The sequence below is a fragment of the Xiphophorus couchianus genome, chromosome 18, assembly GCF_001444195.1.
Source record: "Xiphophorus couchianus chromosome 18, X_couchianus-1.0, whole genome shotgun sequence".
Taxonomy (NCBI): Eukaryota; Metazoa; Chordata; class Actinopteri; order Cyprinodontiformes; family Poeciliidae; genus Xiphophorus; species Xiphophorus couchianus.
In genome coordinates, this window is record NC_040245.1 from 17,832,200 (window position 1) to 17,859,915 (window position 27,716).

Sequence of the window (27,716 nt, forward strand, 5' to 3'; positions counted from 1 at the left end):
ATTTTCTCATCTCAATAAAATTGACAGTTGGTAACAGATTACTATAACAGTGGGGTATCTGTTGACTGTAGAAACGTTTTTAAGCCCTTGTGGTATCTTATTTAGTGACCTTGTTCAGAGGATGTGTCTTCCTCTGAGTTTATGTTTTGCCTTTTCCTTACATTTACCAACTCAGAAAAAAAATATGTTCAATTATTTTATGTCATATCATATCCTAACCCCAATATTTGATTTGTATAGAAACTCTGAATTTTATTTACTATGAGGTAAAGAAAAATGTCCTTTCTATCAGTAACTATGTTATTTAATTGCTTTTTTGACATCTGCAGGCTCCCCCAGGGTTGAAAAAGAATCTGCTGAGAACATATGAGTCCTGGACTCCTGAGCAGATCAGTAAAGGTTGTCTCCCGTCCTTCACTCTCTTTACTTCACTTCTCAAATATTACAAAGCAAAGACTAAATAGTACTAAACAGTTATTCAGCTAGTCAAAGCCATACTCTTTGTGTCCCTTCTTATGTTTTGTTGTTATGTAACCGCAGAACAGTGCCTGCCCTTTTGTTGTACAATACACTCTGCAACGATATAACAACATGATTGTTAAAATTAGGGACATATGACTGGGCATTGGATTTGTTTTGACTGTGAGATGCTGATGACTTTGTATGTGTAGGAGGCAATCTGGCCAGAGCCCAATCTCTATTCTGTCTGGCTTGGTTCCATGCTGTCTGTCAAGAGAGACGGAACTACATTCCCCAGGTAGAACACACAAACCCAGCAAGTATGTATTGGATAGAAAAGATCTTTACTCTTTTGTTAAAATGCCAGGTATTTCTGACATAACAAATTGACACTGCGATGAATCATTTAAAATGATTTTTTTTCAGTTTATTGTGGTTTTTAGTATGTGCATTCCATCTGAAAAATAAATCTAAGGGTGAATTACAAAATAAAAATTAAAAAGATTTATTAACCTAATTGCATATGTGTCCACACCCTTTGCAAATATCTTACTAATCCCACATTTAGATTTAATTTAGGAATTAAGTCTTCTTTGGTAGAAGTCTATCAGCATGCCAAATCCTAAATGGCAATCTTTACCCATTTGCTAAATTTACTAGATTGTGAGAATGCCTCTTTGCAGTATCCCTCTTCATGCCAAAACCATAATTTTCTTTCAGCAAAGTCATTTCTTTTGTTAATTTTTATATAAACTTGGTATCACAGTGATGTTGATGCTGTTGATGTCTGATTTAATGTCCAACAATTTGTTTAAAATTGTGGCTGAAAGTTCTAGTTTGGTTTTATATAACATATTCTTCTACCGGGAAATATTTTATACAGTACTAAAGGGTAATTTTTTTGTAAAAAAAATGTTTTTTTCTTTCAATTCTTGGCAGCCTCCCTGTCTGGTTTCAGTTTTGTCATTTCATTTTAGTTTTAACTAGATGCATAACTATAGTGTTCATAATCATTGTGCACATCTTTATATGCAAACACCTGTCTGAATTTATAACTAGCTCATTTACACATATTGTCCACTCCACAAGCACTTACGATAAATAGTTAAAGAAAAAACTGTTTCCCCAGAGGTCAGTTTTGTTTTCCTCACTGACTTCTGTAATTGTATTTAACGTTGTGCTGGGCCTCAGGCTTTGGGGAATGTTTCTCTGTGTTTTGCCTTGTGCATGAATGTATAAGCCTTTATAGAAAGGCTGTCTGCTGGCCAGACTGCACACCACACAATTTAAAACTGCGCCCACCTTAAGAATTTAGAGCAGCCTGTTGACCTGATACTTCTCGTTCATGCTGCGGGTAGACTAATGGATCAATACAACTGAATTAATGCTTTTGGTCCCTGAGTTGTCAGACAATGGAAATGTTGGTTCCCCAACTTCCATAATGTCAGACACTGTCGAGGGATTTTCAGAAGGTACAGACTTTAGAAATGCAGTCACTTGATGGCAAGTTATGGTCGTTGAGCAAGTATCATCGATAGTGACATTTTGTGACAAAAACTGAAAAGTACAGTTATTTAAGAAGCACAAACCAGAACCTCCAACACTCTCCCTTCACATAGATATTATATCATTTTTATGTTTTCTAAGAAATGACTGTTGACCTTTCTACCTATATATACATATATACTGTATATATACATACACACCCCTACATATGCCTGCATGCACACCCCCGCACACGCCTACACTCCCCCCCCACACAGACATATATATATATATTGTTGATAAATCTGAGGGTGAATTACAAAATAAAAAAGATTTAGAGAGAGAGACATAAAGACATTATTGTGGTAATGACTCTTATGACCCCCTTCATACCACAGTGAGTTTACTTTTTAAACTAACCCTTATTAGTCTATCAAATTTTCAGCATTTATTCTTATATATTATTGTGTGAAGTAATAATTGTGTTCTACAATTTGCATAAAGCCTTCATTATTATCCACATTTAATCTTATTTTGATATTTGTCATTTTATTAAACTTTGTTTTTTCATGTTCTTGTTACATTCGCCTGTAATGTCTCTCAGTTCCTATCATCCTATTCCAGAATAACCCTCTAATTATTCAAACTCACTTACACTTTTATTTATTTAATTCCCTGTCTGCTTTTCATCCTTTGTTCCATATTACTTCTTTTCATACAGTTGTGCAGAAAACACTTCATATCAACCGAAAGTTTCACAGAAACAAAAAAAGGTGTAAAAAGTGGAGATATGTTTCTTGATGTAGATACCTTCATAGAGGTATCTATATCTTTACCAGTCAAAGCAAGCAATAAGCAGTCAGTGATATATAAACAGAATTAATGCAGACATTCATCTGTGAGCACGTTTATCAAATGTGATACAGACCAGTCCCATCACTATGAATGAATGTAAACTGAAGCTCAAAATTACTGTAAAACAGTGTACACTTCATCATTCACAGTTATTAAAAATACTCTCAAAGTTTTGCTCCAATGCCTTTTCCAACTACAGCATCAGTAAACAGATTACATCTGCTGACTGAATTGCTGTGAAGTGCATTAAACACATAAATGCAACCTAAGACAGCCCTCACACTCCATTACATTTTAACATCTCTGTTGATTTTCTGAAATGATCAGCACTAGGTAATTGCTTTTTTGTCTAAGCATGTTCTTATGCGTGATAATCTGAGTTGGTTCAGATTGGTCTTTGACTGTTCAACCCTAAAACTCACCTTTACTTCTCAATGCTCCAGAACATAGTGTAGTATGTTCTTGTTCTTATGTCAGCTGAAGTTTGTGCAAAAAGTAGTCCCAGTCCAATACTAAAACATGGACTACTGGCTTTACTTGAGTCAAAGTTCAAAATATACAATGTGCATGGGATCTAGAAGCTCACAGATGAGCAGAAGTTGTTCTTTTATACGACTCTTCTTCGTCTTGTTAGTAAAACAAGATGTATTTCAGGGGTGAATCATAAATTATACTCAAATGTGATAGACGTGATAGTACTTGATGTTCCACACACTCGGCTAATTGATGTTTGGATCCAAGTAAAAAGTGTTTCCAGATGTTCTTATATTTAACACATATTTAACTTTAGCTGCTTTTTGCAACTTTGTGTTGAGAGTTTGTTTTTTAAAACGAAATAAATGTCTCACAAATTAGAGGCAGTGAAACATAATAGCACTACATTTATGAGCATCCAGTTGCAAATAAACAAACCACAATTTATCTTTTATCTTTTCAGCTTTAAGTTCCTGTGAAATGTGTTTTATTTTCAGGGATGGACAAAATTCTATGAGTTTTCCCTCTCTGACCTCCGTGCTGGTTTTGAGATCATCGACAGGCTCTTTGAAGGTAGGATCATTGCAAACTGGACAGCTGTAGGTAATTCTCTGCATCTGCAGAAAATTAATAACTGGAAAATGTGGAGACTCCTCATAGATGAGTATTTGTTGAAAATATCACTCTTGAATAGCAAATATAAATCAGCTTACCTCTGTGGCACTATTTATGGTAAATGGACAGAATTTATAAAGGATTTTTTTTTAGCCATACCTTTATTCAAAGTGTTTTTACACTCATTTCAAATGTACAGATTTGTAATCAGAAACATACATTCATACACTTATACTCAGTTATGTAGGCAACTTAGCATTAAGAGAGAATAGTATTCTTCCCACTGAGCCACTTCTTCCCCACATATAGAATTGTGCTGTGGAAAGCAACATCTTTCATTTTATAAATTGTATTATTATTAAGAGATTCTTCCCGGTGCTTCATCAGAACTGCTCCTTGGTTGCCCTATGTATTGAAGCTAAACAGTCTAACAAGATGTATTGCAATCAATAATTATTGGCATTTCTGTTAAAATCTAAAAATAAAAATAGGATATCCTAAAAGCAAAATGTATTTAGTGTGGAAAATAATACCACGTTAATAAAATAATTGTTTTTAAAACATTGGCACCACACTTACCGACATATCTTAATAATTTCTGTTAAAATGTGACAAGCTTTTTTATATAATACTTCTTTAAATTCAGGAATAAAACACTGGCTTAATATACCACAGGAATAAGGCAGTCTTCACAATCAGACAACATGGATACAACCTAAGTCAAGCTGTCTCAGAAATCAGAAAATGTCTCCAACAAATAGCTACAAGGTTGAAAATATACATACTATATTTCCTTGAGCCATGTGTATCCTCATTGAATGTGACGTCACAGGCAGACATATAGTCATTTAATATATGTTCTTAGTGTTAAAGTGCAACTTTCAAATACATAATGTTTTCATCTTTTCTTTATAATTCACTACTGAGCTCAGTCTGCTTAGTGGGTGAGAGGTTTGGATAGGTTTAAACTTAATCTTTTTAACAGATGCTTGAACCAAAACTGTGAACTGAATAATCCTCTTTACAATGGGATGTGTCCTCATTGGGTTAAAAGTGAATCTTGCAGTTTCACTGTATGATCTCGGGTCTTTGGGCTTTTATCTGAAAGAGATTTAATGGATATCTGTTTTAAAGTTGGAGCTCATCTGACCTTTAAGACCTTTTTTTAGCTGAACTACAACCAAGCAGTACTTTTGGCTTTTCTTAGTGTGATTTTAGCCATTTGAACACCTTTCTAAATCTTACAGTCCTCATTCACTGTGTAATACAATCAATGAGCAAATCACAGTGTTCGCTGTTCCAACAAATGAAGTGGCTCTGTTCAATTTATTCCCCCAAAATGTTCTTTTGAACAAATTGTTTGGGAACAATGCAACCCAGACAGGGTTGTTTTCCATTTGAGTGAACTCACTCCACATTTTTATAGCTTACATTTTTCTGTTTATATTCTTTATGTCAAAGGTGGTAAAATTTTCCAATGGGAGTTTGTCCATGGCCTGTTGGAGAGCGCCATCTATGGTGGACGAATAGACAACCCCTCTGATCTCCACATCTTGCGCTCTTACCTCAAGCAGTTCTTCTCTGCAAGACTCCTTTCATCCACCCATTCTGGTGGACAAAGGAGGAGTAAAGGAGGGGGACGCATTTTTCCATCTCAAATCAGCCTCCCAAACTCCTGCTCCATCATGGTAAGTTGCTAAGATGACACAAATGGTACAAACAAATTTAACACTGCAGTAATTGGTAGTTTAGTACTTGGAGTGTGTGACTGAATACAATTATTGCAGCATGGTATGATTTTTGTGATAGGGCAGTTCAATTTTAAAACTGCTTCCCAAGCAAGCAAAAAAAACAAATGTAAACTGAATGATTGTTCTGACCTAATATTGGAACCCTTTCGTAGTCGTTTAATATTGTTATCTTGTGTTAGACAAATTTCAGGTTAAATATGCTGTTTAGTAAAGCATTTCCTTTCACCAACAACTGTACCGTGATAATGGAATAAAGCATTAATTCCCACTGCAAGATTTTGCAAACATGCAGTGTTTAATAAAGCTTCCTTATAAAAGTACAGTTCCTATCTTCTAATTCCTCTTTGTTCTGGTCAATTTGGGTAGTGGTCACTGAGGTTTAAAGTGATAAGATGGCTGTTGTAGATATTTTGAAGTACAAGCACCATTTGGCATGTTCCAATATAGACTCTTAAGCTTTTTAAACTAATCTGCTTGACTTTTTCTTTGATGACTACAGCTCAGATTTATAATCATGCTATATATGAAAGGATTATAGCAACTCTAAAAATAATAAAACATGTCTTTTCCTTTCTGTCTTTGCCCTCTGCAGGAATCACTTCTTTTTTATTCTTTTCCAAAACATTTCACAAATTCATGCGCACATAGATTATGTATTAGTCTGCAGTCACGCAAAATTTGTTGTTAATACTACGGAATATTTTGTTAAAAACCTTTTAATAAGATTTTTTTAAAAAGAAAAATACTAGTGAACACAGCCATAGGAACTCTGATTAGTTGACCGCTTCCTTAGGTGACATTAACAGAGGCTAACAGATTAGCCTTTTAGCTACTCCCAAGTTTTGACATTCATTTTTTATTTATATTAAAAAAATTATTGATATTTTTTATGGACAGTGTGTTATTTTTTGTTAAAAAGTAATACAGAATATTACTATATCAGCTAGCTATATTGTTAGCTTTTCTAAGCCACATCACAGACTTAAGTAATTTTATTTCTCAAACGTATTACTTAAAATGCAATTGTAATGCTTTATTATAAAATAATTAAAACAAATTGAGCAGCAGTCTACAAGATTTAGCATAAGTTAAGCTAAATCTAAAGAAAGTGACTTATAATAGTAGGAACTCAGCAGGTTTTTTCTTTCTCTTTCGATACTATGGCTATGTGTGTGAAATGATGTGTATGGTGTCCTCTCAGGATTACCGTAGTGTGGTGGAGAATCTCCCAGAGGATGACAGACCTGCATTCTTCGGTCTACCTGCCAACATAGAGCGATCCTCACAGAGAATCATCAGCTCCCAGGTTCACTCAGACACCACCATACAGCTCCCTCCTTCTTCATTCGCTCACACATCCCAATCAGCACCACATCTTTCCTGAAGACAGACATAATGGTGTAGATCTGTATAGTTTTCAATAAAAAATAAAGTAGATGGATCTTTACACACAGGGATCCATAATCTAACCACAAGTTAAGAGGCTTTTCCTGAAATTTGATTTTCTATTACAGCATTACTTGACAGTGTTTCAATAAGCTTCTTTTGATGTCAGAAGTGCTTGGCTTTCTTGCCTCTAAGGTTTCCTCATAGAAGTTCAGGGGGACTGAGGTCTAGGGCCCAAAAAGGAAAGTATGTAAAAGTCAACTTTTCATGGTCAACTTTGATCTTTGAGTTGTTTTTGCATACCTTTGAGGTGTCCTCGGGGCAAATATATTCTGTTGCATCATGAACTCTTCTCCACAAAAATGGAAACCGGAAGGTGTGTAGCAAGTCTCTGATGAACTGAGTAGTATGTCTCCTTGATCAGGGTAAACTCACTGTCATTCATATGTCTAGCCCTAAAAAATTACAAGCAGGGTAGGCATATATAAAATTACACCTACTATTTTTCACTGTGATGTTTCAAGGATGTCCCAATCAGTTTGCTTTTTTTTGTTACCTGATACTGATCCAAGTTTTATATTTAGACTTTCTCCCAAGTTCCAGTCCAGTAGATCATTAAAGTTAATAAAATCAATGCCAAGTACATGCTTGAAATCTTGGCAGCTTCAAAGTGCAGTAAAATAACACTGCGTTTCATCAGTGTTACACTGATACACTCACTACAGTCCAGTCTCTTGTCCAGTTATTTTTTTTTTTTTTCCACCAACAAATATTTTGTCCCACCAGAGTTTCTCCAGTTTACTCTCAACATGGTGGTCTAAGTTAGGTTAACTCTAATAAAGCTAATATAATGCAAAATTAGCTTTCTTATATACATTTATTATATAAGTTTGATTTCCAGATACAACTGCATTGATAAACAATGTATGTGTTGATCAATGTTTTCATTCATACATTTTCCTTACGTTCTAGACTAATAATAGCATGTTTACATGTTTATGTTCTGTTTTTTATTGACTTGTTAAAAATCTGAATCATTGCATTTTTCACTACAATATTCAGGCAAAGAATTCATAAATGAAGAACTTTGTTTTGAAGATCAGAAGATTTAGTTAAGACTTAAATATTACCTTATTCCTTAGTGAATGGTTCTGTTTACTGTTTTTAAACACAAAACAGTCTCATAAATCTTTTCAGGGAAATATGAACAATAAATTAACAAGGACTGACAAGACAGAAAAGGATTTACTAATGCAAGTTATTAATTAATGAGTTGAACTGAAATTGATTGATCTTGTTGATCCACATCATTGATCTAAAAAAAGAAAACAGAGTTTTCCCTTGTAGCAAGAGGGTAAACCTTCTTCACATAACAGGAAACAGATTTTTTGTTTTGGTGTGTGTGTGTGTGTCACCTGTACCACATACTGGCTGTATAAACAGAAAATATTTTTTTTCATATATTATTGAATTTAGACATATTAATAAGATATAACAAAACAGGAATCTGGGATGCTGAATAGAAAAATCAAAGATTAAAAGAATAAAATATTTGAAACATCTATTCTCCCATGAACAGAGAAACATTCATACAGTAAGAACCACAGACTTTACTTGTCATCACGTGTCAAAGAAAAGGACAAAAAGTGTGATGTAATCTCAGGACAGTCTACAATCTGTGTTTGTGCTGTTAGTCATGCTTTCAATTCAGTATCCCTCTAAAAAAGTGGCCAGGAATGTTATAACTTTGCTCCATGAAGTCCATTAACTCATGACAGCCCTCAAAATCAACCGTGCTTATTCTCATCATGTCTTTCTTCATCAAGTTGGATTTTTTTCTGTGTTATTCTGTGTTGTGTCATCACATCCTCGCCTTCATAGTAAATCAATAATTTCTAATTGAGAATTTAATGCTGCACTACACACAACTGATTGAGCACTAATAAGTTGAAACATAAGGGACTTGTCAAATGTTTTTTTTCAAAAGAGATCCACATAAAGTGGAGTTTTTCTTTCCTGTTCTGGGATTCCTCTGCCATCTTTACCCCTGCATCAACTCCGCCTAACAAAAACTAGCTTCGCCCTCTTCTAAGTGGTGGCCACACTACAACACTGAAAGAGTTACTAGTAAATAGAAATGGAACTAATTTTAATCTAATAAACAATTAATCAATAATTAATCATAAATTGAATGTTTGCATCTCTAAAAAGAATAGACTAATTTAGTTCTTGCACATCCTTGTTTATTTGTAATTATCTTCGGTCTTTGTCTGGTGATCACTGAAACCAACAACCAAGTTTAATTCATGTAGCACTTACAAGGTTCTTACATAGATCTGCTTGTGTGTATGTGTGTTTCTGAATTTCTTTCTTCACCTGTCTTCCACATATGTTACTGTCGCCCCTCCTGCTGTCATCTGTCACCAACACTTTCATGCACTCTCTTTTTAATTCTCTCTTTTCCCCTATTATACTCTCTCTGTTCCCCAAAGGACCGATGTCACTGTCTGTGGGCTAAGCAACTAACCTCGCACACCCACACACACATGCTGCAATTTTAGAGCATGCTGTTAAAAAATTAAAGTCAGATTCTTGTGGGACTGACCTAGCTCAGGTCATAGTGGCTGTAAATGAAAAGTTAGCTTTCCTTTAGTTTACTGTCGCTGGTTAATAATTATTCTCAGTATTTTAGCTGCCAGGTAAAGTAATGTCAGTTTTCATCAACTTAATTACTAGATTATGGCATATACTTTCTGTTGAAAAAAACGACAGCTAAGAAGCTATCCTGGTACACTACAGCTTAATAGGAACAAAAAAGATTTTTCCTAGTCCTGCAAAATTTCTACAGGATAGATAGTCTCCAATGCCCAGCTTACTTATGTCTAGGCCTCCATTTCCAATAGGAATTGTCTTTTATCAGGTCTTTTAGTAAAATCCAAAAAATGGTTTCAAAAGGTTGCATGTAATTCAGTTTTACATGCAACACACTAATTAGAGATACATGAATGAAAATATCCCTGTTTGCATATTTGTTTGACTTTTTAATGTTTTTTGTAGGTAATTTCACAATTGCGTGTGCTCAGCCGCTCAGTGGCAACAGGTTCCAAGTTTGATCGGGAGCTGTGGTCAAATGGACTATCACCTGTTCTCAACTTATGGAAGAAACTAAACCAGGTCAGTTCATGCTTTTAAATTATTTCTGGTTTTCTGAATTTAATATTGGTTTTAGTTCAGTCTTCTTATTAAAGCAAACGGCAGGAATGTTGTAATTCTGCTTCAGTATTTTAAAATGTCTGTGATTTCTCTGTATTGGAGAGTGCAGCATGCAATAATTGAAAATGTGTGAATTCCCCAGCATTTTGCAGCGCTAATATCAAAGCAAGTAGCCAAGAGATAATTGTAAATTAGTCGTCAGTGACAGTCACAGTATAATAGATCCTAGGTTGCCCAGTCAGCCAGCACTCTTGTGTGTGGTTGCTTGGAGACAGGCACCTTTTTCTTTTTTAAGTGAAACGGACATGTACCTTTATATTAAATAATTTAGCTTCCATATTCCCGTCCTCTTGCTCTGCTTCTTTTATTCACTCCAGTGCTATAAAGCACACATGCTTGCTCTCTCCTTGCACCTTTACTTTGCTCAACCTCGCAGCTTCTCATTGCTCTTGTAGTTCATTTTAACCAGAGTTGTTTTTACCTAGAGAGGAACAGAGAATGTCTGAGTCATTCATTAAAGCTGTATCACTTAGTTCTGAATCTGCTGCTGTATGCTTTCAGTTAACTGCTTATCAGTCATGAGTTGGCCTACAGTGTTTGACCATGAATGCATATGTGCCTCAGAGTGTGACTTGCATTGCTAAGTTCATTATGTATGTCAACTGCTGAAGTATATCTTGTAAATATTACATTCAAGCAGTTTCATGCATACAAGCTATTTGTTCACTGTAAAAGTGTTTGTCATTGAGGGAGAAGTCTAGAATCTAGAGAATCTAAACAAAACTGAGAATGTCCATGCGGTTATTAGGTTACATTTTTGAACAGACAATGGGACTGCTGCAGTTAGGCTATCGTAGTTTTGTTCTGTCTCACTCTTCAACATCCACATTCATGCATCTCACATTCCTAACTGTGAGTTTGTACAAGAAACGTACAGAACAGCACAGATAAAAAGTTTCACTCTATTAAAATGGCAGCATCATGTAAAATTGGCATTGTTAAACTTTACATCATGTTATAACGTCATTCCCTCATCAAAGACATACCTGGAGTATTGTCTTGATTCTTTCATGCATGTTTGAGAAGTTTTTTTAATTTCCATGTAAACCATCAGCTGTGCAAAACACCTGGGTGGAACTAGCCCCACCTTCGAGGCACAGCTCCTCTTCCGAGCTTCTGCTTCACAGAGAATCACTCCCCCGCAACTCCTATGCTTCTACTCCAGACTAGAGTAGTCAGACTCTTGACTACTCCTTCAGACGAGTCAGCAGCAATTAGCAAACACCTGGTGGAACCGCGCACCTGCTGAGCTCATTATACAAGCTACTTCTCAATAAAAATGACATCTAGAAAGCTGGAGTTTGAGAAAGAACAGGAGTTTTTAAAGAGACAAAGGCCCACTTTCAAATCATTAAATTATGATGTCAAATTTACTTTATGTCATATTTGAGATATGTAGCACTTTTATAACAACTGAGGTTGGCATAGTTACTTGATTGTCCTATAAAATGGCACCATGTGTCTGGAAAACACATAACACTTCCCCATTAAAATAAATCTAAACATCTGAGTTTGTTGCCTCGTTTACTCACCTAATAGCTTCTTTATTGTTGTTTTTAAATCTTTAAATCCTGGTGTTTTATTAGTAATGCACATACTCTTAGTCTAACGGCACTGCAGAAAAATGTTCTGTTTTTGATGTATACCATGCAGTTCTGAAAGCTGATGGTGTCTTTATCTGCTTTCTATCAGGGTTCTACGCTGATCCATCAGAAGGTTGAGCCACCTACAGAAGGCCAGAAGTCACCAATCCTATCGTTCATTGCTCTGGAGCAGTTTAATGCCATCCGCCTGGTCCAGGTGTGTGTCTGTGACAAAACTATTTTCTCATTCTGTTTAAATGGTGTTTGCTGATTTCTGTGTGTATTGTGTGTGTTTGTGAAAAGGATTTCATTAAAGAGCACAGGGATTCAACATAAATGCCATTGACACAATAAGCTTTTAAATCAGTTATTGATTTGGCAAGCTTTGCCTCACTTACAGTGCCTTACAAAAGCATTCATAACTCTTGAACTTTTCAAATTTTTTTCATGTTGCAGCTACACATACATAGTTCATATACACGGTTTTCAATTATTTTTAAATTAAAATATGACAAGTGTGACTTGCATTTGTATTCACCCCACTTTACTTTGAAACCTCCAAATAATTTGCTGGAAAACATTAGTGAACAGAAAGTATCATGAACTCCAAAGTTCAAAGTTTTTGAAAATTTTAAGCTGGTTAGGTTATACAAACAGTAATAGTTAAAGCTTAGGCATTCTACAGAGCTCTCGTCAAGACATCACCTAAAAATGGGCACAAGTGACAAGCTACCATGACATTGCGGTTCATTTAAACATGCTGGGATTTCTTCCATTTACTTGGATTTCCCTGGTAGAATTTCTACTGGGCCAGTCAGCGAACAGAAGCAGAAGTTGTAAACAATGTCATTGACTTTATGCACCATTTTAGAATTGTAGTGTGCCTGTAGTTTTAGCAATGGCAGCGAAGGAAGTGAATGAAGCCATTCAGTCCGCGTTGGCCATTCTTCCAAATATTGAATTAACACTAACGGCTGTCTCGTTCGGCTCAGCACTTCTTTTTTTGCAGAAGAGAATGGTTGTTAACAGTGCACACCGTTTCCTGTAAGCTTCATAGCATCAAGCTGGCACATTACACAGACACAGCCAAACACTAGTGATTGGGTAACATTTAAAACATCAACAGAGTCTCTGCCTTCAGGAAGCAGTTATTTCTCAATAGGCGAGACCCCAGACCCTCTGTACGAAGCTGCGAAAAGGACCTAATGTGTCTTTAAAAGTTGACTCAGTATATGTTTCTAATGTAAAACATTTTTCAAATTCAAGTTTAAAAAGAAATCAAAATTTGTGAAAATAAAAAAGAAGTCTGCTATGCTGTGCACATACAGTCATTATGGACAAGGTAACTACAGTAAACCTTTTAGTGAGCAGCTGTACAGTTTGTGTTAAGGACAGGATGTCCTGTACTTAAAATGTACTTCTTGTCACAGAGTATTCACCAGTCTCTTGCTGCACTGAGTAAAGTCATCAGAGGAACCCAACTGTTAACCCCTGAGGTTCAGAAACTGGCCACTGCCTTGCTAAATCAAGAGGTAAGAAAAAGATTCCCAGAAGGGGTCACACTGAGATATGCAGAGGTGGCATTAAGTAAGATCACCAACTATAAAAGTAGTTTAGTCTTGCTGAGAAATTGTCTATTCAGGTACAGATTTTCTTTTTTTGGTGAATTATAAAATGGCAAGTAATAAGATGCTGCCTCACATTTTCCCTGAAGGAGTTCCGTTTCACTTGCTGAAAAAATAAACTACTTGAGTCACTGAGATTTAATGTGTTTTCCACAGAAAGATTTATACATTGCTTTTAAATATTTATATATTTTTGTCTTTATCCACTGTTGTATATCATAATGCCTTCCTTTCCCTCAATTATTTTAGAGTTATTGCAAAACACTTTGTGGAGAAATCAAGGCCATGGTGTAGCATACAGTACATAGTATACTGCTCTGACATGTAGATATCTTACAAACACAATCTGTATCTGTGTATATCTTAAGGCTGAATTGAGGACAAAAGGGAAAAGATGATGTGGAAGGGAACCGACTCCCAGTTCCCATCTCATTTCTTTTGTGTTTATAATCCCCTAAGAGAAGCCTTGGGCCAAAATCCTTATTCACTACATTTCTCCTCTCTTTTTTGTAATGATCAGCAGGTATTAAGTCCCCCTCACCCTCTTACTCACATTTCTACTTTATCATTCTCTAGTTTACAGCTACTTCATTATGCTTTCTATTTTTCCCTATTCCAATCTATTACCCTTCTACTGTTTTTCCTATGATTTATGTCTGTATAACCAATTTTTTTGAATTAGGATAAAATTGTACCACCAATAAATTAGCCATAATTTTGCATGTGTGCAATAAAACTCAGAATAATTGTTTTAGTTTTTAAATAATTGTTTACATCTACCAAAAGTAAACAAAAGGGACATGCTATAACAATGTTCACCTCAAAATAAAGGAAGCAGATGAAAAGAAATTGACATCATATGAAATTTTATAGTTAATTGAGATACATACCCAGAATACGAGCAATTTAAGAATTTGTCGATAGTGGAATAGATAGACCATTGTGTTCAAAGTCTATATCCCTCCTATTCTAAACAGGGCTAAAGGTCTGAAATTATTTGTCGCCACCCCATGTCTCATAGGTCTGATGCAAGTTAAATTCTAGTAATATCTCATATAATGTCTGTGGTGTCACTGAAAAAGTCACTTTATTCATGGAAATCTGTAGCTGTTATGAATACTTCAGTTGACCTTGAGAGATAGTCAAATTCATGGGTTTTTAGCATAAGACATCCCAACACATTTCTATCTAGAACATTGAAATCTGAACTCATCTGTCAACATGATTGTTTTTATACTTCAAAGTCTAGTCCTAAAGACATCTAAAAAATGCTAAGGTAATTTCTCAAGTGCATTTTGTTCTAATAATCTTCGACAAACATTTCTTTAAAGATCCCTAGATTAGGATCAGTTGTTGAACATTTCTGTGGTTTAGTGATCACATGGACCTGTATACCTGTGTTGCTTTTTATTTATTTATTTTGGCATTTACTTTTTTCTATTAAATTCCCATCTTTTGAACATCCAATGTTGATCCTAAATATGGATACAGTATATTGTATAAGAAAATAAAAAATAAAAAGAAGTGACAAACCCCCCCCCCCCCCAAAAATCATTTGGCAAGCTTATGATTCAACACCATATTTGATTTGTTTTTACTTGGACATTGTTTCTGTTTCAAGGTTTTAAATAGTTCTAATTTTGCACAATTTTTGCTTGCACCATTCCTAATGTTTGAAATCATATCATTGATGCCACAACAAGTGTCAGTGTCTGAAGTTTTATCTGGCCTTATTTAGCATAATGTATGGTATGTCTTTGTCATTATCAAAATAGTTGGGAAATGGTTAGGAAAACGTAATTGTGAGAGTAATATCGATATGTTAATCACTCTTTGCTAATGGAGGGATAATTGAGTAGGAGTGAAAAGATATTCCACGGGATCTGTACCGTCCCTGCCACACTGCTGGGTGTCTGCCTGTCATTTCAAGAAACAAGAAGATACAATGGCATAGGGGATTGATTGGTTGGTTGGTTGATTGATTGATTGATTGATTGATTGATGTATTGGAAAATAAAACTCTGGCATTGCTTTACTACACATTTGAGTTTATGCTATTCATCATGATTTCTCCAGTGTCTATTTAATGAAAAAAACATTATGTGTCAAACATGCAGTACACAGAGCTGCTATCTGTGTTTTTGCTTTGAATCCCAACCCAGCTGGCCACATAGTCTCTGTAAACACTGTCACACAGTGGAGCTGCAACAACAAGCTACCATTTTACAAGCCAGCTGGTACACAGCTGTGACTTCTTTACTAGGTAAATTTGAGGTGTGAAGTAATGGTAAGTTGACTTCAACCCCCCCTTGCACCTTGATCTTTTCACACAACACATGGAGCCAGCATAAGTGTGTCTTTATGGCAAAGTGCTTTTTGAAAGGGGCTTACTGTAGCACACAATTTGACCATACTGCCCCAGAGTTTTTGGACATGTCCTCATGTTGCAGTAATTTTTGATCATGGCTTTCACAAGCCAAGATGTACTGTACCTCAAATGTACTTCACTGCAACAGAATTGACTCAAAGGCTACTCAAATATTGCAGCAATGATATAAAAGTAGTGTTACACACTCGCTTCTTAATGTAGATACTTAATTTGCCCTGCTGGATATAGGAGGACATTGCTTGGTGTTCCACAAAATTTCTATTTCCATTTTTTCTTATACAAACCTATAGAACAGCTGTTTTTCAAAATGTAAGCATGCATGGCAAGACCAGAACCAGTTTAATAACAGCTTTTGTGTTAAAACATTTCCAAATGGAAGTTTACTATTTATTTAATGAAGCCAGTTTACATTCTGGTGGCTGAACAGATTGCACTGGATAAAGAACGGTTTGTTAACATCAGGCGATTCTCAGGTAGTAAGTTTGCATAGCTAAGCCGCACATTTATGAGCACTGATGGTTAAAGTAGCATTACCCTGTTTGCTTGCTAAACCTGTTTTATGATATCTACATCGATCATGATCAGTCACATTTTAACAACACTTATCCTAACAGGTTTTGAGAAAATTAAAGCAGTGGTCCTAAACTCCCCTCCCCAAGGCCCAGCGTCCTCAAATTTTAGCCTTGTTTCTGCTTCAGCAGACCCGACTCTTATATTTTAGAACTTTGTAGAGAGTTGATGCATGGTTAGGAAATATTTGGATTCATCAGGTATGTAGGACTAACCTCTCATCTAAAAGTTGTAGGACTGTCTCTTGAGGACTGGAGTTTGAGACCCCTGTGCTAATCTGCTCACATGTACACCCAGCCAGTAGAGTTTCTTCCTCCTGCACAAGAGCTGAAGACTTTGAAAAAAGTTCCCATAAAAACCCAATGAGCGCAACAATGAGTCACCAGAGCATCAAATGCCCAAAATTCTAATTTGATGATTTTTTAGGATTTGTGTGTCAAACTTTATTTAAACTGAAAACCCACAAAAGTTAACAGGTGTTCCTATTACAAGACACTATTGGGTAATTTTAAGTGTTTTGTTTTATTAATCAGAAGGGGTATGCATTTTGTCCATGGTAAATAAAAAAATCATGACTGATTCATGTACATGTGCATGTCACTGTATCAAACACATAATGAGAGGTGTAAAAAAAAAAAAAAAAGGTTTCTAGAGCTTCAGAGAAACAGCAGTGACTTTCATCTTTGATTATGCTTTTCTGAATTGCCAGGCCAGGGCATTTTAGATGAACACTACATTTATTTGCTGCCAATTTTTTATCAAACATCTGATGACTTTTGTAGCCACATTTGGCAATGCATTAGACATCACCGTTGTAAGCCAATGTTCCCCCAGCAGTACAAAGAGGACACACAGTGACAAACTGAAATGAAGTCACCCAATGCAAATAATTTTTTTATAGCTATGCTGACTTTGGTGCCTCTGTAGGGCTTGTTTTTCTCAGAACAGTTTAACTTAAGGTTACTAATAAAACCAAATAAAGTGAGTTTTTTATGACCTTCTGAGCTAAAAGACACGAAGCAGTACTTTCTCAACTACTACTTCAAAAAGACCTAATTACATCTAATATTTATCTAGTAAGCAGATGGTTGCCACTGCATCAGAAAGCCTGTTTGTAAATGAACTGTGGAGACTTTTCAGAAAACATTATGATGCATAAGTGTCAGATCACAGGCTTCAACCAGCCGTCACTGATTGGGCCATTTTCAACTAGGGGAAGAGGATCAGAATGAGCTGGAGAGGTAATTTATCTATTTGGAAAATGGACCGTTTGGGATTGTAATAATGTAAAAGTATGGTATGCATAGCTGTGAGAGATCAGCTCCACTGCCACTCTGCTCAGCTGTGCAGTAAAACATAATTAGTTGCTTGGAAAGTGGCCAAGATACCCATCAGAGGAGAGTGGTAAGCAGTACTGCAAAACAGCAATAAATATCTGCACTGTTAGGGTAAAGGTCATTAATTTGAATGCTGGTAAGACATTTTTTTATTAGAAGTTAAGCAGTCTTTGGCCTCCTTGAGCTTTTCAGTACCAGCTGTAATTACAAGAATATCAATATTTTCTGGAAAAACTTAGGTTCTTGAATAAGTAAAAAAATATTATTGATCAAATTATCAAAAAATGTAGTTTAGGTACCACCCTTTTTCGGTTATTGTTGTTTTCTGGCATCTTCTTTCAAAATGATAAATGATTATAGAACATTTTTAAATCTCTTGCTTGTACCTTAGACATGACACAGACTAAACGTTAACTTCTACTTTTAAAGTGTCATCCTAATTAGTTTCTGATATCGATCCTCGGATTATTCCAAACTCACAATCTGTAGTCTCATAATTGTTTTATATTTTTGTATTAATGTTAGACATGTCTTTGTTTTTGTCCAAGAGTTCACAGTAAGTACTGCAGGATGCTTTAGCTGTTTGAGACATAACTGTTGTCTCTCATTTAGTTTAAATATATGGAAATGGTATCAAGTCGCAAACTGTTTTAATTAGAAATGTGAACATTGTAGAATATTTTAGTCTGTAGATCAGTTTAATTCTTTTCTATATCTTTTCTATATTGGAGAAGAAAGGTCTCAAATCTCAGACTGGTTTTTTTTTTTTTCAAATCTGTGTTCATTTAGGAATATTTTAGTTTGGTATTTTAGCTTTTGAAGAAGAGACAACCAAATACATCCCATACTTATTAAAAAGACCCTTTCATTTAGTGCAGCTTCGAAGCTATAAATGAGATGCCAACTGTTATACCGTTAGCAGTAAACAGTTAGCTAACCTGGTACTCTCACAGTGCTTCCAAACCAATTTGTCTGACACTGTCACTGTTTCTTTTTGTAATGAGTACCCACAATGCTGCTACACTAATTATTTAAAAGCAGTTGCGGCTTCTTCAGTGGTTTTTGCAAATGAGTGGTCTCAACCAGCCTAAAGAGAAGTAAACTCCATCAACATTCCCGGGTAACTCAGGGACTACTTGCTTTCAAGAAAATAGTGACACTCCTTATCAACCAACATAAAAAATTATTACATTTGTCTGTGCCTTTACAATGCTTTTCAAGTCACACATTAAAAGGAAATTATTGAGTTGTCATCTAAAATTAATGTTATAAGCATAATGCAGCAATATTTTCCACTCTCTGCTTTAGCAATATAGTTCAAATGCATTCTATTATAATAGAATGTATTAGGCATTATTTATATGTAATGACAGCTTGAGCATGATATGACTTGAGTTGATGATTTATCGATGTTTTATTTACTTACGTGTATGATTATGTATTGGAGGAGGGTCTGCAGTTACCTGATACGTAAAAAAACATGTGAAATATTAAATCTACTTTTGTGAAGCAAGTATTAGGAGCAATTAAAGAGCAACTGAACACAGTTAAAGCTTCTCAGTTATGTCTAGCTATAATTGCAAATGATTTTATCAGTGAGAGAGAGAGCAGAGAATAAGAGTGTTTTTGTTATAATGTTTTTAATGTCAAATAAATACTGTAGTAACATTTATTACATATTAGGTGGGGTGATTTCTTCATTATATCGTCTAAGATCTAATTTTCTGTCTTTTTCTATGTGTTCACCATTGTGTCAGTGTCCTATAACATGGCAGAATAAATGGGAAGGACCAGAGGAGCCTATGCAGTACCTTAGAGCTGTTGTAACACGGGCTCTAGCCACACAGGTAAGGCAACAGTGTGCATACATGGAATGAATGCTCTCCTCTTAAAAACTGCAAGCTCAGGATTTTTGCCCAGTAATGGATGCTATAAAGCATTTAAAATTTCTTACATGCTTTTTTATTTTATTTATCATTCATCCAAAAATGCTGTGGATGCAGGATTTTAAAGTTTGATTTATAATCATAGTAGTTATTTGTAGATGTACTTATTAATTAGTACACCAGAGAAATTATTTCAGTTTTCTACATTATCTGAAAGCAGAACGGTGTAGGAAGTCTCACTCTTAGGTCAGTGACAGAAAATAAGGGTTCTCTTCTCAGCTGTGTCTGACTACACGCCTACCTCAATATGCTCCAACAGACTACTACACACACAGACACTCAGGCATCTGAAAATAATTCATTTCTGTGTGGATGCATTTCATTATTGGAGTGCATCGCAAAGCATTGTGCCTGTTTCCGTTTGCAGGCCTGCTTGTCCTTCTCTGTGCATATGTCTTCCTGACACTTCTCTTTTTTATCCTTTATTCTAGCCTCACTGTCTACCTGAACTCTATCTGTCTTCATGTGTGTCTGTCTGGAGGCTGCAGTGTCCTTCACTGTCTCTTTCAGCTCATCAGTGCTGAGTGATAACTGTGTTAGCAGCTTTTCTGTATTCTCTCAGCTAATCAAGGCAGAGCCATCCAGAGCTGCTAAAGAACCAAGAGCCAGCAGCACAGTGTCCCAGGACATATGAATCAACCTTGGCAATAAGCAAGCTCAGATGTTTTAACTCTACCCCAAGTAACCTGTGTATAATTAGTACACACTGCTAACCTTTAGCATATATTCCTCGAAGTTAGAGCTGTACCTATAAGATAATTTGTGACAAAAATCTAATATTTGTTTTTGTTGTGTTTTTTTTATAAAGCCCTAACCTACTAATCTTTAATTTAGACAAATCAGAAGAACTTTGATGTAATATATTCAGCCTTTCTTTGATCTTCTCCCTGTTGTTGCAGAGCCTCTCTAGAAATTATAGGTCTACACATTTCTAGCAATTTTTGTGCTTAGACTGACTTGCTCAGTATACTTAAAATTGTAAACATAGGGGCACATATACTAAGATATTTGCTGGTGCTGAATGTAAGAAAATTTGAGTTTGTGCATCTTTGTAATTCTGTAAGTAGAAGGTGAGGGAGATCTGCTCTAAAATATCTTCAACAAGCAAATAGTGTCTGTTCTGATATATATAACACATATGTAACTGAGGTATTATGCATTGATTTAGGGAAAAACCTGAACACACTAATTTATATTTATGTAAATTAGATCCATAGCAATTTCCTTGTTATTCTGGAACACAAAGGTTGTGTGTGTGTGTGTGTGTGTGTGTGTGTGTGTTATGCACATTCATAGAAAAAAACAAATTTCTAAAAGCTTCCAACATGATTTCTCCAGTCAGACGTAGCTCTTACACATTCTAAGGAGCATAATGCCAGGTCAAAATTTTGAGTTTCCCATAAGTTATACAAATTTTAATCAAAAAAGTTAAAAAAAACCAAAAACATTAATTTTGTCTTATTAGTTCATTCCACATGTTGCGCTTATGGCTGCTGAAAGAATAACTGAGACCTGATGAGAATCTGTTTGCTAATTATGTGTTCAAACCACATTTATTTAAAGCAGGGCAATAAATGGAGATTACTCTGCTTTGTGAATTTCCCTTTTTTTTTTTTTCTGCTACAACAACTTTTACCCAAAAGTCTGTCATGTCAATGTGACCATTAGGATTTATATAGGGTGTGTTAGCTAAATTAAAACATATATTAGATCTTTTTGTTTCCTACTCGTTGATCACTAGTCAGAGCTACTTAACCATGAAATTGTCAAAGCCTATCATTGTCCAGTTTCTAATACAGACTGATACCATGCCAAAAATCACCCATTGCTAACAAAGATTAAAATGAGTTCACTTTGATTATGACAGTTTTTGGTCTGTTAATGACCCAGAGTTTAGGCTGCTGTGACGTCTTTGATACGCTTGCAGTACCTACAGAACAGAGAAAACTAAATGAGACAAAGCAATGAAATTGTATTAATCAACTTTATATTATTATATAATTACATCTATCTAAATAGACGAGTATGTAGATTACCTTGTGAAGGAAAAAAAGTAAGGTGGAGAAGTTAGATTGTAAGAAGCGTACCACACTGAATAGCTAATTCTCACAGCCCTGACTCAGACACAGTGTCTATATGCTCGGTGTTCGTCGTGTTGGATGTTTTATGCCTGATTTAAACGCTATGATGAAGCCAGTGCAGTTGCTTAAATACAGTCGTTTAAAGGAAGAGAGAGTAGATGGAGACCGCAATCAAACATTGATTCTTACATCTTTCCACTTTTGTTGTCCGTGCATAAATGAAAAGATGCTTTGCTCTAAGAATAAAAAATATGCTCAAGTGACTTCATTTCTGAAGTTCTGCAGCATTTTCCCAAAAACATCAATGTAACTAAAAAAAGATGCAAAGAAGCAGGACAGTGTTCTACCCGATGAGTTGTCCTGGGGACAAAACTAAATGGTTTTTTGCAGTGACACAGAAGGAAGCTGCTTATCTAATCAAAGCAGATGTCTGATCTGATGCCCTAGATCACCATCATGGATAAGGCTCATAGGACTCTTATCTCTGGCTCTTATCTCTGGCTATGCAAATATTCATAACATACTGGTTATTTCTGTTTTTCCTTCAATCCCTTTCTCTCCGTTTATGTATTTTTTTGTACAAACAGTTACTACTCTGCATGTCTATAGCTCCCTGTGTTCTATGCTTACTGGGGCCTGCCTAGCAATGCATAGGGAGAGCAGTAAAATGCCTAGCTATTTTTTTTTCTTTCTGGGGATGACTGTCACATGACATTGATTGCTGAAAATTAAAACAATTTGGATTCTTTTGATTAAAAGCAGGTCAATAATAGTTGTTCTAGTTATGCATTATGTTCTCATTAGCAGGTTTATTGTGTTTGTGGTATTTTCAGGTTGTTGTGTGGTAATAAAAAATGCAAGGAAAGTTGGAGTAGCTTATTAATCACACATTTCTATTAAATATTCATTCTATTTTATTAGTTTAAATTTCTAATGTACTATCTAACTCAGACATGGACTGTCAGGTTGCCGATTGGCTCATTTTGAACATTTTTATGACCAAATAATACCGTTAAACTTGTTCAGTGGTAAATAGTTTTTTAAAATTTTTAATCCAAGCAATTTTATTAGTATAAGTACATTGTAAATACTCTCATATTAAAATCACCTGTAAAATTTTTCTTTTTGACTTGAAGAAAATTGATGTAATGCTTGAATTATATATTATCTGAGTCTGTTTATTTTCTAAAAGATTTATAAATCTGTGTGTCTTTGTGTGTGCTTCTTGGTATATTTTTTTACACAGAGTTGGGTTGAACGTGCGAGCAGACAGGTTCTCCTCTCTGACATTCTTGATTTATCAGAGCTCTTCCACCCTGATACCTTCCTGAACGCTCTCAGACAAGAAACGGCCAGGTAGGAATGAAAGTTTGCATGTTTATGTGAGCCAATCACGGTTTAAAGCATTACTTTTTTCGTTTTTTGTTCAGATCCATAGGCTGTTCCATGGATAGTTTGGTGTTTGTCTCTTCCTGGAGGAGTCCAATTGCTCAGGCCAAGCTACAAGTCAAGGTAGAGTATATGTAGCAGCTGACAGTCAGTTTGAATGACTTTATTTATGAAGGTCATGCTCAATTTCTTTTACATATCATGTAAATTGCACATGAGTATTGATACTAAAGAATCAATGCAACTCTGACTCAAATATATCAACAATGACCAAAAGTAATAATTCATAATCTCCTTCTAACCTCTGCAGATTTTTCACTTGTTTATAGAGGTTGAATTCTTCAAACTGACAGCAAAACTTAAAAACTCCTCACAGTCTGATTTGATCAGCTGAGATTTATCTGACCACTTGGGGGCATTGGTCAAGTATTAACAACAAGACTGTGATGTTAAAGAAAGTAACATACCTGGTTATAACACAACTGGACACTGAATTTTCTCCCCACTAAATACTTCAAAGACACCACAGGACTTGACATGCCACAAAATCTTCTCCATTACGGTTTTATGATGCCAATCCTAATTTTAAATAAACATTTAGGGACATTAGAGACAGAGACATTCTCCACATCTCTGTCAAATATCCAATTTAAAAGTAACTTCATTGTAGGAGTAAAACTTCTGTGAGTAAAATGAGACATTTGGAGCAAAGGAGAAGGATTGTCTAATTAAAACTGTTTGAGGGCGGAGTCAGATGTCCAACTCGACCTACTATCTTTAAACCTACCTGTAATCCGATTTGATCAGGAAATTTGTGATTGACTTGACCTTGACCAATCAGATGAATAAGAGACGATTTGTACTTGCAGGTTGAAACTCACACGCAAAGGAGAAAACGAGCAAAGTTTTACACAGAGTTCTTTAATTTATTTAAAATTGTAACTTGTGTAATACTTTGACAATTCTTCTCAATGGATTCACAAAGATTAAATTCTTTGCCCTTTTATTTTACAACGCTACAAAAAAACAATTCAGACCTACACCTTCAGATTTGCAAGGACAAAATATTTATGACTGGCATTTGTCCCCACACAGGTATCTCTCAAATGGCTGCAGGTCTGAGGGAGAGCTGAACTTTGATGTTTGGACACCAAGGCATAGGCTAGGATTGATGTTTCCTTAGGTTAAAATCTGGAAAAGTCGAGATTTTGACAAAGGGTGGCTAGACTTAGTGTTGAATTTGTCAAAGGGAAGAGCTAAAGTGTCTGCAGAAGAGCAGAGTCTTTGGAGAAGATAAGGTCAAAGTCTAAGTGTAATTATACGCTGCGCATATTACACTGCAGATAATCTGTGCCAACAGTTGATCCTGCCACTGGGCTACAGAAAACTGGAACCATAATCAAAATGGTGTATGGTAGAATGACAGATAATTGCAAAATAATTTAGCAAAAGACAACAAGCAGGGATTTCTAAGATTGAAGCAGAAACTGAAAAGAAAATAGAATCAGACAAAAAGCAAAATATTTTCTGCACAATAATTAGAGACAGACATGTCTGGTGTCTTTGAAAGCTGTCTTACTTGATTAAGATATTTGACAGGCAGGAATATTTAAGATTAAAAAAGGCTGTAAATCATCCTAACAGCACAGCGTATTTCTGTCCTTCATGCTGTGACAGAGGTTGATGTAATTTTATTGTCTTTTATACTTTAAAGTAAGGTTTCATTTCAAGTTATCCCAATAGAACTTGGCATGACTTAAGATGCACTTTGTTAAACTACACAAAGGAAGAAAGGAAGGGTGGAGTCTGCAGCTGCAGGGAGGGAAAGGAAATAAACATCACACAAAAAGAGAGAGAGGATAATTGTTGAGCTTTCTTACGCACAGATAAATGCATGCACACAATGATCTCTCTTCTAGATTTGTCCCTCCCTCACTCCCTTGTTTTTTTCTTTTTTTTTTCTTCCTCCGATTATAGTGATTTAGAGTTTTAGTCGTCTGTGCTTGTCAGATTTGGTGCCAAGGTTTCTTTTGTCTGGCCTTCTGTGGAAAATCCCTGAGTCACCCAAACAGTGCCTCTCATGTGATCTGTTTGCAACTTCTTTAACAAGTGACCTCAGTGTTCGTCACCTTTTCATAGTTTATATTTGCTCCATTAGGCTATTTTAATGCATGAGCCCCAACTATGCTGCTCTCATTACTCTTCTCTTTGACGTTGTTTCTCCTCTTCATCATCACAGTCAGATTCATTTTGTTTCCTTCTTTCCCGTTGGATTTGTAGGTTGGTGGCCTCCAGTTGGAGGGGTGTCGTTTTGACGGGACCCACTTAAGTGAGAACCAACACGATTCTCCCAGCGTCTCGGCTGTCCCAGCATGCTACATGGCCTGGGCTCCACAGGTAGCTCAGTGTTGTTAAACTTTCTTACATTTACAAAGCTGGCAAGGTTTTCTGTGACTTGGCTGGACTTTAATCAATTTACTTCACCTTTGTTTGACATTCTAACTTGTAAAAAAAGAATTGTTCACATTGAGTAAATTTCAGAGGCTAATTATTTTTATCTAAATGTAGTAGTCAAAGTGATTTGCTTAAAAAAGACTAAATGTGCATTTAAGATTTCATTTTAACATTGCAGCTGAGGTGCACCCTTTATTTGAGCAATCTTCTCTTTCCACAATCCTGTCAGCAGTTTTATAGGTCAAGCAAAAGCCTTGTTAATTCACTGCCGTTGCCTGTGCAAATTGAGTGGACTTGCATTTTGTGTCTACCTCATTTTCATTAGAATCAGTGTGGAAACAGGAGAGGAAGGCGGTTATATTCTACTTTAATCTGTGACGTTTAAATGTCATTACAGATATTGAATAGTGGGTACAAAGGTAAAACATGCCTTTACTGAGTTACTAGTTGCAGTCTTTACTGACAGGTAACGCAGTATATTCTCTAGAAAAATGGAGAGGGGAGCTCTTAGGGCTGCCACTAATTATTTTTCAACACAATAAATCTGCCAGTTAATGCATAAATTCACAGATTAAATAATTTTTAATTACTCAATTTTGGAGTAAAATAACTCTAAAATTGAAGCTATTTTACAATGCCTTATGTTGACATCCCATGATTTAAAATTTAAAAATCACATGTGAATTTCTTGGACCACATTTAAAATTCACATGTGGTACACACAAATTAAAGTTGTTGAAGTCACAGAAAAAGCACAAGCGAATGTGTATTTGGTACAGACCTATGTAATAAAAAACAACCATGTGATAAACGTGTAAAAACAGTGCTGTCAGTGTTCACATTTCACACTCATTCCGTCTTTAACTTGCACATTCATCCATCCATCCATTATCTTACAAGCATATCCTCAGTGGAGTCACCAGGGTGCTGGTGCCTATCTCCAACAGTCAACCTGCGAGAGGCAGGGTTTGCACATACAGTATATATTTATGTAGATATTGCACTTTTACCTTTTATTCCAGATCTCTGCAACTGTTTCCACGGATTCAGAGGAGAGCATCTGGCTGCCGCTGTACACCAGCGCAGAGAGAGTGAAGGTGGTCACTCACATCTCCTTGCCCTGTGGACCAAACCTCAACCAGTGGATACAGACCGGAGCTGCTCTTTTTCTCAAACAACAGTGAAAGGGTGTCATCGTCATGACGAGGTCAAGCACAGACAGATAGAGAGAAAAAAAAATGTCTTCAGTCTCCAGCTCTGGTTCTCATTTTGTTGCTAGAGCTACAAGAAGTAACATAAGACAAAAACTTTAACTTCTCTGGTTGATGTTGACATCTTAATACAATAAAAGCATTATTATCGTTCAGTTCTTAGGTTGCAGATGAATTTATATGTATTGACTTCTGTTAGTTAAATAAAATTTGATTCTGGACATTCTGCACATTTCATAAATGAGGGAATTATTATTTATTCACCAGAAACACTTAGGTTATGTTATATTCCAAAGAAAGGCTTTAATTCTGAGTGTTTACTTCAAAATATTTTGTTACATTATTGTTATTTATAGACCCTATTTATCGAAAATAAACCTATAAGAAAATGTCATGACTTATGTATTCAAATGAGTTTTGTCATGGTTTAGGTTCTGCAAAATGAGAATTAGTTCGTTTATCAGCCCTCGGCTAATTTTCAGCGTATTTCAGAGAGCAGCTGATCCTCTGTTCCTCAGTGTCAGGGGACAAAATGTTTCCACAGTAAACAATACAGATCACCAGGAAAAGCCAGCAGACTGTGATCCTCTCTCAAATACACACACACACACACACACACACAAGTCAATCCCTAACCTTTGTGTGATTAGTTGTGAGTCGAGGTTGAATGGAGTCAGTGAAGCTGAGATGGATGTCCAGCAACATGGGAGAGTGTGAGGTGGATGTGTGTTTCTGTGTGTACAAATCCAACTAAGAGCTCTAAATTTGATTGATGGATTAATTAGGTCTTCTTCTTTCTCTATTGGCCAATGTTTCCATCGTGTTAATGCAGT

At 35.8% G+C, this 27,716-nt stretch overlaps 1 protein-coding gene across 8 annotated transcripts in view; it reads left to right on the top strand.

Annotated features, from left to right (window-relative positions):
- Positions 1-27,275, top strand: part of dync2h1 (dynein cytoplasmic 2 heavy chain 1) — a 102,719-nt gene extending 75,444 nt beyond the window's left edge. For all 8 annotated transcript variants that reach the window (XM_027998920.1, XM_027998926.1, XM_027998924.1 and 5 more), the window contains 13 exons: positions 330-399; positions 672-757; positions 3,771-3,846; positions 5,350-5,576; positions 6,841-6,945; positions 10,083-10,199; positions 11,991-12,098; positions 13,312-13,413; positions 19,560-19,649; positions 23,076-23,185; positions 23,260-23,341; positions 25,499-25,615; positions 26,695-27,275. In XM_027998920.1, the coding sequence (XP_027854721.1) occupies positions 330-399; positions 672-757; positions 3,771-3,846; positions 5,350-5,576; positions 6,841-6,945; positions 10,083-10,199; positions 11,991-12,098; positions 13,312-13,413; positions 19,560-19,649; positions 23,076-23,185; positions 23,260-23,341; positions 25,499-25,615; positions 26,695-26,856 (1,452 nt within the window). In that variant the 3' untranslated portion in view covers positions 26,857-27,275. The remainder of the gene's footprint in view (positions 1-329; positions 400-671; positions 758-3,770; positions 3,847-5,349; positions 5,577-6,840; positions 6,946-10,082; positions 10,200-11,990; positions 12,099-13,311; positions 13,414-19,559; positions 19,650-23,075; positions 23,186-23,259; positions 23,342-25,498; positions 25,616-26,694) is intronic.
- Positions 27,276-27,716: the final 441 nt, after the last annotated feature.